General features: G+C 41.1%; 1 protein-coding gene across 1 annotated transcript in view; it reads left to right on the top strand.

Annotated features, from left to right (window-relative positions):
• LAMA3 (laminin subunit alpha 3) overlaps nt 1-14,359 on the top strand; it is a 263,227-nt gene that overhangs the window by 57,586 nt on the left and 191,282 nt on the right. Inside the window, exons 3-7 of the mRNA XM_073897993.1 lie at nt 1,637-1,754; nt 2,476-2,594; nt 4,043-4,213; nt 6,938-7,029; nt 11,486-11,601. Coding sequence (XP_073754094.1) covers nt 1,637-1,754; nt 2,476-2,594; nt 4,043-4,213; nt 6,938-7,029; nt 11,486-11,601 — 616 coding nt within the window. The remainder of the gene's footprint in view (nt 1-1,636; nt 1,755-2,475; nt 2,595-4,042; nt 4,214-6,937; nt 7,030-11,485; nt 11,602-14,359) is intronic.

The following is a 14,359-nucleotide window of genomic DNA, read 5'->3' as shown; positions in this document are numbered from 1 at the left end:
AGCAAAGAGGAACCTTTGTGGCCAAGAGTACTGGTTCTCAAAGTGTGGTTGAGAACCCATTGAGGTCCCCAAGACCTTTCAGGACGTCCACAAGCGTTGAGATCCTCCTTTTCCCCATAACAGATCTATGTGATGCCAGATTTTCTTTAAATACTTCAACCAAAACAATATGTCACAACAAATTAAATGCAGAAGCAGATAGGAGAATCCAGCTGTCTCTATCAATGCACACTTTTAAAGAAACTTTAAAGATGTAAAGCCACTATTCTCTGTACAATTTTTAAGTTTTGGAAAATACAGTAATTTTTCACAAAAATGTGATGTTTATGTTTAAACATGTGGGTTTATTATTATTTTAAGTGAATTAGTGATACATATTTTTAAATTTTCTCAACTTTTATATTTAATATAGACACATACCAACAGATATAATCCACATACACAGAAGGTTTTAGAGGTTCTCAATGACTATTACAAGTGTGAAGGGGTCCTAAGACTTAAGATTGGAGAATCATTGTCCCAGAGATTTTGGCTTCTAGTACCAGGTTTGGAACATTTACAAGCAGCTACTAGTTCTCAGAATTTATTTTTTTAAATATATGACTCTTACCATATTATGGTATGTAAAAAATATGAAGAGGAAACTCCCTTATTTTTTCCCCAAGAAATGAAAGGATCTCACAGAATCTGAGTACTGCCTCTGTCCCTAACTGGATGCGCTCATCGTCCAAATGGCTCTACTGGGCTAGTTAATAAGGTGGGGGAGTCCTCTTCTGAAAGTCACCGTTGGATCTGTTACTTGGGGTCAGGGAATGTGGGAGGTGGAGAGAATGTGGGGGTACAGATAATCCTCACTCATTAACACATTAACACATTTAACACCTGTATTTGTTGTCATACCAGGATCGTTGGGAAATATATAGACTCTCGGGGTTCAAAATCCAAGCCAGATAAGTTTTGGGGGAAGGGGTAGGAGCTCCTGGGGCCCACTGTGGGAGACATGCTGGGATTCATGAGTGGGAGGTAAAGAAAGGAACAAAATCTCCACTTGTCTCTTCCATACTTCCGTACTGTCTTGGCCATGGGCAAAAGAGTGATCAGGATGAACGAGAAAATTAAAAAGGGAGAATAATCAGGATAAAAGGAGACAGTGGAGATGGTGCAGGGGAAGGAGGTGCTATCACGCTACCAAATAGCTGCTCTGCTCTCAGTTCTGCAGCTGTGAGCTCTCTAAGACCTGGAACCAACCAAAGGTCATGACACTCCCGGGACACACTCTTGGCTCTTGGTCCTGGGAAGGTTTAGCGCATGATGCTTGTTGCTCAAAATCAGATTTCTCAAAGGTACAGACTTTAAGATGCTCTGTAGGTTGGTTAAAAATCAAGGGTATAATGATTAAGATGTGACAAAGGTTAATGAGTAGATCTGGAGGAGAAAGAAAAGTGATTATTTGGTTTTGAACATGGTAGGCTTGAGAGTGTGCACCCAGAGAGAGTTGTCCAATAGGCAGTTAGAAATAGAATCTGGATCTTGGGAGAGGGGTGGATAGTGCCTTCGGATCAGCATCATGTAAAGATGGTCAAGGTTGCAGATAGACGAGGTGACTTTAATAACTGTATCTCCTTTGCTTTAACAGCTTTTCCATGTGGCCTATCTTATCATCAAATTTGCAAATTCTCCTCGCCCTGATCTTTGGGTCTTAGAAAGATCTGTAGACTTTGGAAGCACCTACTCACCTTGGCAATATTTTGCTCGTAAGTAATCTTGCTTACCATGTTATGCAGGGCTTTAATTATTTGCAACAGATCAACACTGGGTTTAACTGGAAAATTAGTCTCTCAGTTTGGCTAATTAAGGGCTGGCCAATTTTAACTCTCTAGGTTACTCTCGAACATCCCTATTTCTCAAGCATGTGTGCGTTAATTCCAAGGATACACATGCAGAACTGAAGTTGAAATGCCTTTTATGTTAACAGTTTTTGCCACTATTTAGGAAGAAGCGGGGTACCTGTAACTGGGCCATAGCTCCAGTCCTTTTCCTTTTATTTAGAATTAGAGACTAAGTTCCATCTTTATGGATCCTGCATTTCACATTATTTACCTTGACCCTGTCATCTTCAACTAATGAAGAATGTCGGTGTCTCTGAACCCTATGATGAATTGAGGTGATGGGAGTTTTGCTTACAAAGGCACTGGGCTTTCCATAAATGCTCCTTAGAGGGTAAATTTGCCTAATGAGGGGTGAGGAGTTAGAACCACATCTCCAAACATTGCTATTGAAAGTAAGTGGCCTAAAATGGCTTGATATTTTCTTTCATGAATTAAAACTTTATTCTTAGCTTTTGTCTAAAAATCTTAAATGCATCTCTGTTCTTTCCTTCTGATGTATTTCCTTAAGGAAACATAAGGTTCCTTAAAAGATTTATAACGAGATGATAATATTTTACTTTATAGTATTAAAATGTTTTCTTCCTAGACTCTAAAATAGATTGTTTGGAGCGATTTGGGCAGGAGGCAAATATGGCTATCACCCGAGATGACGATGTACTTTGTACTACTGAATATTCCCGGATTGTACCTTTGGAAAATGGTGAGGTAAGCTGATGTGGGGGGAAGGGAGAGATGAGACTCAGAAATCAACACGAGGATATAAAATTTTGCATAATTGTGAAACTTGCACTTTCAAGATCTAAGATAGATCACAATAGAAACCAGAACTTGGAACTAACTAGTGAGGGAATCACATCGAAGACTCCCAGAACGAGTTGGGTTGGAAATTCTTTTAAATTTTTAATTAATTAATTTTTATTTATTTAATTTTTTTTAAATTGAGGCATAATTGACATCAGAAATTCTATTTGAGGTCTCAACTTCTTTTCTGGAAGTCAGGATTCTGGATTCAAGGCCCACAGGTCTTGAACTGTCTTTTCTGGTGGAATGCTTAGAATGTGGGCTGCTGGTGATTGAAGTGAGGATTCCTCTCACTGCTTCACAAATACATATCCCCCATAAGGGTGAGGAGATGAGGGGTAAGGTGATAGCACAAATCCCTGGTCCCTCTGGGCAGGGTGGGCATCATCTGTAAGGGAGGAAAGAATGGCTGTCCCTTTGGGCTTGCATTTGGTCCTGGTACAATCAGGTAGGCTGTGGTTTTGGAACATGGGAAAACAGAATGGGGAAAATCGGAGAAGAATTCGATGGAAGTTGTGAGGCCATCATGAGCATGAAGTGAGTTTCAAATGACCTTCTTTAAGGGTGTCAGTCTCCCTGTTTTAGGTGGAGAGAACTTTCTTGAGCAGCTCTATCCAGTACCTTTCAGTGATTGATGAGTGTCTCTAATTGTTGTCACGTGGACTTCATCACTTAAAGCATTAAAACCTGGCTTTTGTATAGATCTTTTTTTGTCCTCTCCACAGTCAGCTCTATCCAGAGACTTCTTTTCTTCAGCCTCATTTAGGTTTTTAGATAACTTTAGCTTTGTTCCTTTGATGTAACCAAAAGTTGTTTTCTTTTTTTTAAATATTTTATTTATTTGACAGAGAGAGACACAGCGAGAGAGGGAACACAAGCAGGGGGAGTGGGAGAGGGAGAAGCAGGCTTCCCCCCGAGCAGGGAGCCCGATGTGGGGCTCGATCCCAGGACTCTGGGATCATGACCTGAGCCGAAGGCAGACGCTTAACGACTGAGCCACCCAGGCGCCCTTCTTCTGTTTATAGATTTTAACATTATATTTTCAACATTTCATAGTATTACAACACCATAACCACACTGATAGAACAAAGGGTTTGAAAACGAAATGATAACATTTTTGGAGAGCCCAGGTCTTACGGAGAGATTGCCAGAATTTGGAACTAGGAACAAGAAGGGAAGGCAGAACTAGCAATGATATTTTTAGACATAAACAAGATCCAAGACCACCTACAAACATCTAATGGCTCAAAGAAACCAAGCGCTTTGGGGCATGTAAGTTATTTTTAGTTACTTTTGGCTATATTTTCATGAAGGGACTTTTTTCTCCTGTGTGTGTTGTGTGGTTATTTTAGGTTGTAGTGTCCTTGATAAATGGTCGACCAGGTGCAAAAAATTTTACTTTCTCTCACACCCTGAGGGAGTTCACCAAAGCTACAAACATCCGCCTATGTTTTCTCCGAACCAATACCCTTCTTGGACACCTCATCTCCAAAGCACAGAGAGATCCAACTGTCACTCGGCGGGTGAGTAATGTTTTTACATGCCTACAGAGCAGCTTTTTAAACTTATTTTTGCTTATCAAACTAATTGCCTTTCAAGTAATCTTTATGGCCAGTAAGGGTGTAGGCATAGGAGTTGTTCTTGTATGAAATACTAGATGTAATTTTGAAGTTTGTTGAAGAAAAATTATGATATTCAGAGGATGAAAGGCAAAGATGGGTTATTATATTACTGCTATTATAACAAATAATCCCCAAGTTTTAGAGGCTTAACAAAATAAAAGGTTGATTTCTTGCTCATGTCGTGGTCCAGTGTGGGTCAGCAGGTGGGATCAGTTCTGTGTGGTCATTCAGGGGACCAGGCTCTTTCTATCTAGAGGTGCAGCCATCCTGTAGGACCTCAGAGGTCTCCTCTGTATCCCCTGTACATGGTCAGTAGATGAGGAAAGAACGAGAGCCTAGAGAATACCTGCCTGCTCCTGACCACACAGGTCACCTCCATTGGCAGGAATTGGCGGTGTAGGCCCACCTATGTGCAGGAGGCTGGGTAATGTAATGTCACCACAGTGGAGGACACATAGGCATTGGGGAGCACCAGCGCTGTGTACTGCATTGGGTGAACATCTGTCACTCTCAGTATCAGGACAGTCTGACAGGAGATCCTGTCTCCTGGGCAGGGGGGGAGCCAGCAGAATAAATGTCTTAATCTCACTCTTTTCCTACCCTCTAATCTCCTGCTGGTGACTCCCACTTGGCCAAACCCAATGGGAAGCCAGTGGGCAAGAGATCCTATTGCAGCCCATAAAGTTCAGCCCCTGAGCAAAGGTCAGAAAGAGAAAGAGAAAGGGGGTCCTAGAGAGTGGACCTGGAAGGGTGAATAGAAGATGCCCAGTGTACCTTATAGAGTTGGGCTTCTGTAGGTGGAATCAGAGAGCTGCAAGAGGAAGGCAAAGAGAAAAGCAGGTTTTACTACAGTTTTGAGCATTTTCCAGAAAGGCCAGTCGTCTTGGGTGTAGGTGGCTTGTCTTCTGCATTTTCTGCCCCTTCAGCTCTCTCTGAGCTACTGTAGGTGGTGACTACCTTGAATGAAATTTACGGGGGAGTGCTGGGCTTTCTGGTAAACTGTAGCCAGACTGGGCATTCCCCAGGTATTTTTGGAGCCTTGCCACAAATGTACCTCACCATCTTTTTTTTTCCTTTCATTGTTTTTTTTGGGGGGGAGTTTACAAGATTTGTACTTGTATGTATGTATATTTTTCACTTAGGTGAACGTAGTCTTCTCTATGAAGTACGTTTTTATGGGGCTCATCTCACATATAATCAGGAGACCCCTCATCCCAATCTAGGTGGCTTCTTTAAGTGAAGGAACAGCATACTAGCTGTCCTGTCACACCCTCATGTGCTGCTGGGATGAGGTCTGAGTGCTCTTTCTCTCTTTCTGCCACTGCTGTCCTTGATAAAATGCGCAGGGAGAAACTTCTGTGGTGATCAGCACGAGAGCTTCTAGGGTTAACTTGTTATACAAAGTCCTCTAATACTGAATTTATCCATATTAACAAGAGGGGTTCTTGGGTGCTGGGTGGCTCAGTTGGTTAAACATCTACCTTCAGCTCAGGTCATGATCCCAGGGTCCTGGGATCGAGCCCCATGTTGGGCTCCCTGCTCAGTGGGGAGTCTGCCTCTCCCTCTGCCTGCCCCTCCCCCCTGCTCGTGCTCACTCTCTTTCTCTCTCAAATAAATAAATAAATAAAATCTTTAACAAGAGGGGTTGGTAATGTCTTCAGACTAAGTAAGATGTTGTCAGGACGCTTAGACTCTAACAGTTTTTAGTGTGGAAATCAGAACAGAGCGCTTACGTTGAGGGACTAGAGTGCTTTAAGGTGACGGATGCAACAGCAACCACAACAAGATACAAAAATCTTCTTGTCCTTGTCAGTTCAAAGACTTCCTCGCTGACAGATATTATCACTGGCAGCATGACCTCATGAGAAAGATCCTTCTACACCCCCCAAATTTCTCTCTGGGTTCTGCGCTTCCCCTGCCAAGTCTGAGAAGTAAGGGAGCTGGTGGACACTGCCACCTGTCGTTGCTAGTGGGGAGGTCTCCAGAGGACTGGAGATGTGCCTGGTGGATGACTTGGTTTCCCATAGCTGTGGCCTGGTGTAGGGGCTGTTCCTCAGCTGAGTCTGAAGCTTGCTCTCTCTGGCCCTTTGGAGCTTGAACTCTGCCTTTGGCCTTATTAACCTTGAGTTAGCAAGGCTTCTACAACTGCTGGTGGACCCTGCCAGTCTCGGCACTGTATTTGCTCTGTCATTGTAAATATTTTCTCCCTTCCTGGAGCCTGCACGTAGTAGGCAAAATTTGATATAAAAATTTATTTTTGGTAAATAGATATGTTCGACTTATGAAACCCAGACTTACATAAAAAAAGTAATCTGGGAATCACTTAATCCTATCCCAAAAGGCTATAGGGCATGCCTGTTTTCCAAGGCAATTTCCTTCCATGCATTTAAAGCATTTGACTTTTTTAAAATGCACAAATTTGGCAGTATGCTATTACATTTGGTTGAGGAATGCATTTATTTTGTAAGAGAAGTTACATCCAGACGCTGCTCCCTTTTGTGTTAAGGTAGGCTCAAGAATACAGGATGAAAAGGAAGAGGGTCAATACAGATGTGAGTTACAGATTAGTAAAGCAAAGTTTGTTGCTCTTCAGTAAAACTGACACTTGTGTCTTCTGTTATATAGTATTATTACAGCATAAAGGATATCAGCATTGGTGGGCGATGTGTTTGCAATGGCCATGCCCAAGAATGCAATGCAAACAATCCTGAAAAATTGTGAGTACACTGTACCCATTTTTTAGCCTTGCTGTGAATAAGTCTCATTGTTTCAGTAAATGTTTGCATCCCATTAAATGTTTCTAAGTTCTTGCCCTCCATAGGAATGTTTCATTGTCAACAAAAAAATGGTGTGTATATTTCTCCCCTCCTCTGGCCCTGCACTTGCTTCTACATGCCCCAACCAGCCCATAGCAGGCATGGCTAATCAATCACAGTGCTCTATGGATGATCTAGGATGAAGCCACCAAATCCTCCCGACCCCCCATCCCCAGACAGTGCCCCAGGCATCCATGAATAATTGATTAGAGTTAGCAAGAGAAAAAAAAAACTTGTTTGTTATTCCTGGTCTAATGATAGCAGAGGGTATACATTTTCAAATATTTTTTTTCATTGTGGTAAAATACACATGATATAAAGTTTACTATCTTAACCATCTTTAAGTGGTAGTGGTTTAAATTCAGTAGGATTAAGTACATTCTCACTGTTGTGCAAACAATCTCCAGAACTCATTTCATCTTGCAAAATTGAAACTCTATTCCTGTTAAACAACAGCTCCCCACTCCTTCCTTCCCCAGCTCCTGGCAACCACCATCCTCTTTTCTCTATCAATTCGACTACTCTATACATCAGAAACTAATGATGTAATGTATGGTGACTAACATAACATAATAAAATAAAATTTAAAAAAATTGACTAGGTATTTCATATAAGTGGAATCACCCGATATTTGTCTTTTTGCAACTGGTTTCTTTCACCTAACATAATGTTCTCAAGGTTCATCTATGTTGTAGCATGTGTCAGAATCTCCTTCTTTTTTAAGGCTGAATAATATTTTTTTATGCATATACCATATTTTGCTTATCCATTCATCTGTTGTTGGACTTTTAGGTTACTGGTTATAGTGAAGGATGCTGCTATGAACATGGGTGTACCCGTTTTGGTTTTTTATTGAGGTCTATTTTACATACAATAAGATGCATGGATATTAACTAGTAAGTGTTCAGCAACTGTATACACTCATGTTAGCAACACAAGAGGGATGCTATTGTGGCTGGAAATGACTGGACGCGAGATATAGCAGTAATTTTCTCTCAATGTTTTGTTTAGAGTCTATGATTCCCCATGAGCAACATTTACCAGAGATGTTTTACTTTTAGTCAGATGAGGTTTGTACATTATTAGGCTTCATGCTCAGGCACAGGTGCCAGCTACCAGCTTATGTAGTGTGGAGCCCTGTCCCTGACCAGCAGCAATCCCGAATGTTGTCAGCCCTCCTCGGAGATCAGGCGGTGCTGAGATAGCAACACAAATCCATCACCTGACTAGCCTTTAGTTGGCAAGCACTAGTTTATTAATGATTAATCCATTGCCTCCTGGAGGGTAGGGACCCAAGACATTGGCAGTCAGATCAGAGAAGTCCTGAGTTGGAGAGAGAGGGGAGAAAAGAGGTCGGTCTAATATCCCTTAGCCTGAGACAAAATGGCACCACGTGGGAGAGGAGTTGAAGTCTTTGGAGAAGGTCTGAGCTTCCTGCTTGGAAGGGTTGCCAAGCCCTGTTGACCTTGGCAGACCTGGAAGGCTTCTATCCTGGGTAGTACAGAGTGAGAAACCAAGGTGAGTAGACAAACTGTTTCCCCTTGCCTCAGTTTATGCCAACACAACAGCCTTGTCTCCCACTGCTTGCTGGTTTGCTTCTGCCCAGCAGGCTTATTAATGTAAATGCTGAGGAAATCCACACCCACAAATAGGAAAAAAATCTTTTAAAAATGTTTTTTAAATTAGTTTCAGAGGTAGAATTTAGTGATTCATCAGTTGCATATAACACCCAGTGGTCATTACATCAAGTGCCCTCCTTAGTGCCCATCACCCAGTTACTCCATCTCCTACCCCTCTGCTCCGTCAACCCTCAGTTTGTTTTCTAGAGTTCAGCCTTTCTTATGGTTTGCCTCCCTCCCAATTTTCATCTTATTTTATTTTTCCTTCCCTTCCCCTGTTGATCTGTTTTGTTTCTTAAATTCCACATGGTATTTGTCTTTCTCTGACTGACTTATTTCGCTTAGCATAATGCCCTCTAGTTCCATCCACCTCATTGTAAATGGCAAGATTTCATTCTTTTTGATGGCTGAGTAATATTCCACTGCGTGTGTGTGTGTGTGTGTGTGTGTGTGTGTGTGTGTGTGTGTGTATGTATATATATATATATATATATATACACACCACATCTTCTTTATCCATTCATCCGTTGATGGACATCTGGGCTCTTTCCATATTTAGGCTATTGTTGACATTGCTGCTATAAACATTGGGGTGCATGTGCCCCTTCGATTCACTATGTTCAAATCCTTTGGATAAATACCCAGTAGTGCAAGAGCTGGATTGTAGGGTAGCTCTATTTTTGACTTTCTGAGGACCCTCCATACTGTTTTCCAGAGTGGCTGCACCAGCTTGCATTCCCACCAACAGTGCAGGAGGGTTCCCCTTTCTCCGCAGCCTCACCAGCATCCGTTGTTTCCTGACTTGTTAATTTTAGCCATTCTGACTAGTGTGAGGTGGTATCTCATTGTGCTTTTGATAGGTATTTCCCTGATGCCAAGTGATACTGAGTATTTTTTCATGTGTCTGTTGACCATTTGTACGTCTTCTTTGGAGAAATGTCTGTTCATGTCTTCTGCCCATTTCATAACTGGATTTTTTGTTTTTTGGGGTGTTGAGTTTGATAAATTCTTTATAGGTTTTGGATACTAGCCCTTTATCTGATAAGATATTTGCAAGTATCTTCTCCCATTCTGTAGGTTGCCTTTTAGTTTTGTTGGCTGTTTCCTTTGCTGTGCAAAATCTTTTTATTTTGATGAGGTCCCAATAGTTCATTTTTGCTTTTGTTTCTCTTGCCTTTGGAGACACATCTAGCAAGAAGTTGTTGGGCTAAGGTCAAAGGAAGAAATCTTATAACATATTTAAGGTGATGTAAAGCCTGGCAATCAGAAAATTTCGTTGTTAATCAAGTAGAACCCATGAAGAGGCAGAAGAGGGCTTGAATTAAGCATGTCTACCATGATGACTTGGTTCATGGAAATGTGGGTGGATCACAAATTTAATTCTGAGCTTCCTAGCAGTCAGCTCAAAAGGGGAAACTGCCTAGTTTCTCACTATGATCATAATCTAAGAAGTGATCCGTTGTTTAGGAGAAGCATGAATGTTGACACTAGGATCAGATAAGAAATTTCTCTGGAAGTGGTGTGGGGTGATCATCATGAAGAGGATTCTCTAGTCAGCAACCTCTTCAATAACATCCTTACAGCAGAGGCAAGGATGAGTTTTCTATATCAACAACCATCAGCCTAGGCTGAGAAAGAATCAGAAAAAGCAATTATTTGTGGGTGATACCAATATAATTCAGACTAGTACCCATCTTTTTTTCTGCTTTCAATTTTAATCTTTCTATGAGAGTAGCTGGACTATATGTTCTTCAAGCAATATACCCTAAATACTTCTTTCAATTCAGCTTATGCATATACTTTATTGGCAATGAGGTGAAATTGTCTCTCTGACAAAAGTCCATTTGGATACCAGCTGTTTTGTGTTCTCAGTAAAATCTGTGTTCTTTTGCTGTAACAGGCAGCTGAGCTGCTAGAGGGATGGTACCTTCCCTCCGGGATGTAACTGAATATATGCCACCCCCCACCCCCCCAGAAGAGTTGAGCGAATCTCCACAGGCACAGCCTTAGACAACTGTTTTGAATCCTCTTTTAAGCACAGAGGAGTGAGAACTAAGAGTTTAGGAGTTCTAATCCAGTGCCGTGGCAACAATTTCATTATACCCTGGAATGGTTTTAGTGCAGATGTATAATTCTTTGCAGGTAGATTTTTAGATTGTTACCCCTCTGCCTTGCTGAGTAATCTGTTTTTGGCCTTGCAAGGAGCTGTTTGTTAGAGTTGGGGCAGCCTTCTGGAGCAGGGTCCTCTGAGATCTTGTTAGGGACTGGCTCTTGGGTTTGGTGAATCTCTGTGCATGACCCCAGGTGAGAGCAAAGACAGCTGAGCAGACCTTTCTCATGGGACTGCTCCAGATCTTCCTGAAGATGTGATACTCAACACCTCCCAGTAAACTCGGCACTTGCTTACTCCTGTGTTCATTTCCTGTTCTGGAAGGTGGTAGAGAAGAAAGCTGGAACTTTGGAGTCAAGACAAACTTAGGTTTGAAGTCTGGCTCTCCATTTATCATCACTTGACCTTTGGCAAGTGTTTTAGTATCTCAGAATCTCAGTGTCACCATCTACAAGGTAGAGACAATAAGCAGACTTGAACTAATAATGTATGCAAAGTGCTTTGTTCTCATAATTACTCCACGAATGGTGCCTTGGGTAACCACCATGACTGTCAGTTTCTCACACAGGAACAACTGATCTTAATCAAAACTTTTGAATAACTGAGATGTGCTTGGCCACATGCCCAGGTTTCGGTGTGAATGCCAGCACCACACCTGTGGGAGGACGTGTGATCGCTGTTGTGCTGGGTACAACCAGAGGCGCTGGCGACCCGCCACGTGGGAGCAGAGCAATGAGTGTGAAGGTGAGCGCGGTGGGGAGGGGGTACTGGGGAGCGAGGCCCCGCCCACGCTTTCCCCCCATTTCTCCCTGATGCTAGGTTTTCCCTGTGCTTCTGAAGAGGGTGGTGTTGTGTTAGTCTTAGGGACTCAGGTCTGTCTATTGTAATGAAAAACACACAGCCTGGGGGTAAAAGTGCCCCATTCTAAATTCAGAGATAAACAGGAGAACAAAAATAACAGCTAGTAATAATTACTAATATGTATTAAGCATTCACTTAATGCTGGCCTCTCTTTTTAGTAGTCTAAAATATCATGTAGCCACTATTAAACTGTAAACCCTTTCCATTTCTTAGGATGTGATACCCTTGTGATGAATCCTAACTCTTGTGAGGACGGAGGTGGGGAGAAGGTTTTGAGATTGGTGTCTGCACAGAGAGCTGGAAGCAATGACCGGAGGCGGGGCGGGGGTGTGTGTGGGGTAAAACTGCAGTAGGATTGGGGCAGCTGCAGGGTGGAGGGGACCAGAGAAGGAAGGAACAAAGATGAGAGGCTGCTTTTAATTATGGTGTAATATAAAGTAAGAAAACTGTTATTTTTAACAAATAAGCCCTCAGACATCCAACTGAAGATTCCCTTGTAAACTGATCTTCTTAGGAAGCCACACATTTATTCCAGTTGCTGAAAACACTTTTGTAAGTTTTAGTTATTGGCTTTGGAGACTGTGGCCTATTTTTTTCTGAATATTTTTATTTTATCGATTGATTTTTTTGAATATTTTTAGCATTTGGAGACCAGGGATTTGCTTTTTTTAAATGACCAAAAGATATTTGGATTCAGGTTTGATGAACTAGGTGGGTAAGAAAGAATCTGTACTTTATACTTTTTGGCCAAATGGTTTTTGTAACTAAGAGATGAGACTGATATGATCTATATGACTAGCAGACACTCAAAAGGATTTTTACTGAGGAGTTCTGAGGGCACTTTGAGAGATTCTAACACTTTGTGAGGTGTTGATGCTGCCCAAGCTGAACGGTCAGGTGCATCTCTAGGTCCAGGGGTGTTAGCTGGTTGGCCGTTTTCTCTTTATAGTCATATCTAATAGGTTTCTTCTCGGTGACTTCCTCATCCCTCTCCCTGGAGAATGGGACCAGAAAGAAGGAAAGCTAATAATCAGGAATTATGCCTTCCAGTGCTTTCGAGTACCGGTTTCGGCTATTTTGATTGAATGAGTGTTATCACATGAACTCCAACATTAACAAATTAGTTGGTTTTCCAGGTTAATGGAACCTTTCAGTGAATGACATGCTTAACTCCAGCACACAGGAAAACTTTTAAAATTTCCTTTCCTAAGAGTTTAAGCTTTGTAAACTTGTCAAAGTGATTACAAATTACAAAAAAATAGCATAAGGAAATCGGACCAGTTAAGATCCATTCGTTATAGGTGCTTTCTCAATTCCATTTGAATTAGTGCAATTCAAAATGAACGGATTTCTTGAGAAATAACTGATTTAATTAATATAAATGCCTTGAATTTTTTAAATCATGGCACCACTGGAGAAATGAAAATAAGAAGGTACTGAGCCTGTTACAAACAAGGCAGCTTGAAATTCTAACTCACTCTTCTTCCCTACTAGATTTATCTGGAAACTTGATTAAAACACAAATTACTAGAAAGACCTGGAAAATTTGATCTACGTGGAATGCAGTGAATATATATTCTCTCTAAAAGAGAGTAAGAATTTTACTCATGTTAGATCTTTTTCATCTTGTCAACGATGAAAATCCTAGATGGCTTTTAAATTTTGTTCTTAAATTTTAGAAGTATTATACATTACTTGTAGATAACTTGGACATTATAAAAAAACAGAATCACCAGTTATTTTGTTACCCAAAGAGAACCACTATTAACATTTTGTTAGGTATTTTAGTGTTTTCTTCATGCATACTTTAATATTATTATTTAATATATATTAGATTATTTATGTAATTACTTATACAATTATTTATATAATTTTATGTCCAACTCTTTTTCACTTTATACTTTTAGATATTTTCCCATTTTATTAAAAACCCTTCAGCATCCTTCTTTTTTTTTTAATTTTTTTATTGTTATATTAATCACCATATATTACATCATTAGTTTTTGGTGCAGTGTTCCATGATTCATTGTTTGTTCATAACACCCAGTGCACCATGCAGAACGTGCCCTCCTCAATACCCATCACCAGGCTAACCCATCCCCCCACCTCCCTACCCTCTAGAACCCTCAGTTTGTTTTTCAGAGTCCATCATCTCTCATGGTTCGTCTCCCCCTCTGACATACTCCCCTTTTCTTCCTCTCCTGTTATCTTCTTCTTTTTCTTTTTTCTTAAAATATGTTGCGTTATTTGTTTCAGAAGTACAGATCTGTGATTCAACAGTCTTGCACAATTCACAGCGCTCACCGTAGCACATACCCTCCCCAATGTCTATCACCCAGCCATCCCCTCCCTCCCACCCCCAACCACTCCAGTAACACTCAGTTTGTTTCCTGAGATTAAGAATTCCTCATATCAGTGAGGTCATGTGATACATGTCTTTCTCTGATTGACTTATTTCACTCAGCATAACACCCTCCAGTTCCATCCACGTCGTTGCAAATGGCAAGATCTCATTCCTTTTGATGGCTGCATAATATTCCATTGTATATATATACCACATCTTCTTTATCCATTCATCTGTCGATGGGCATCTTGGCTCTTTCCACAGTTTGGCTATTGTGGACATTGCTGCTATAAACAT

This window comes from Callorhinus ursinus, unplaced genomic scaffold, assembly GCF_003265705.2.
Source record: "Callorhinus ursinus isolate GAN/ISIS: 27379988/994484 unplaced genomic scaffold, GSC_fseal_2.0 scaffold11, whole genome shotgun sequence".
NCBI lineage: Eukaryota > Metazoa > Chordata > Mammalia > Carnivora > Otariidae > Callorhinus > Callorhinus ursinus.
This window is presented reverse-complemented; position numbering and strand designations above follow the sequence as displayed.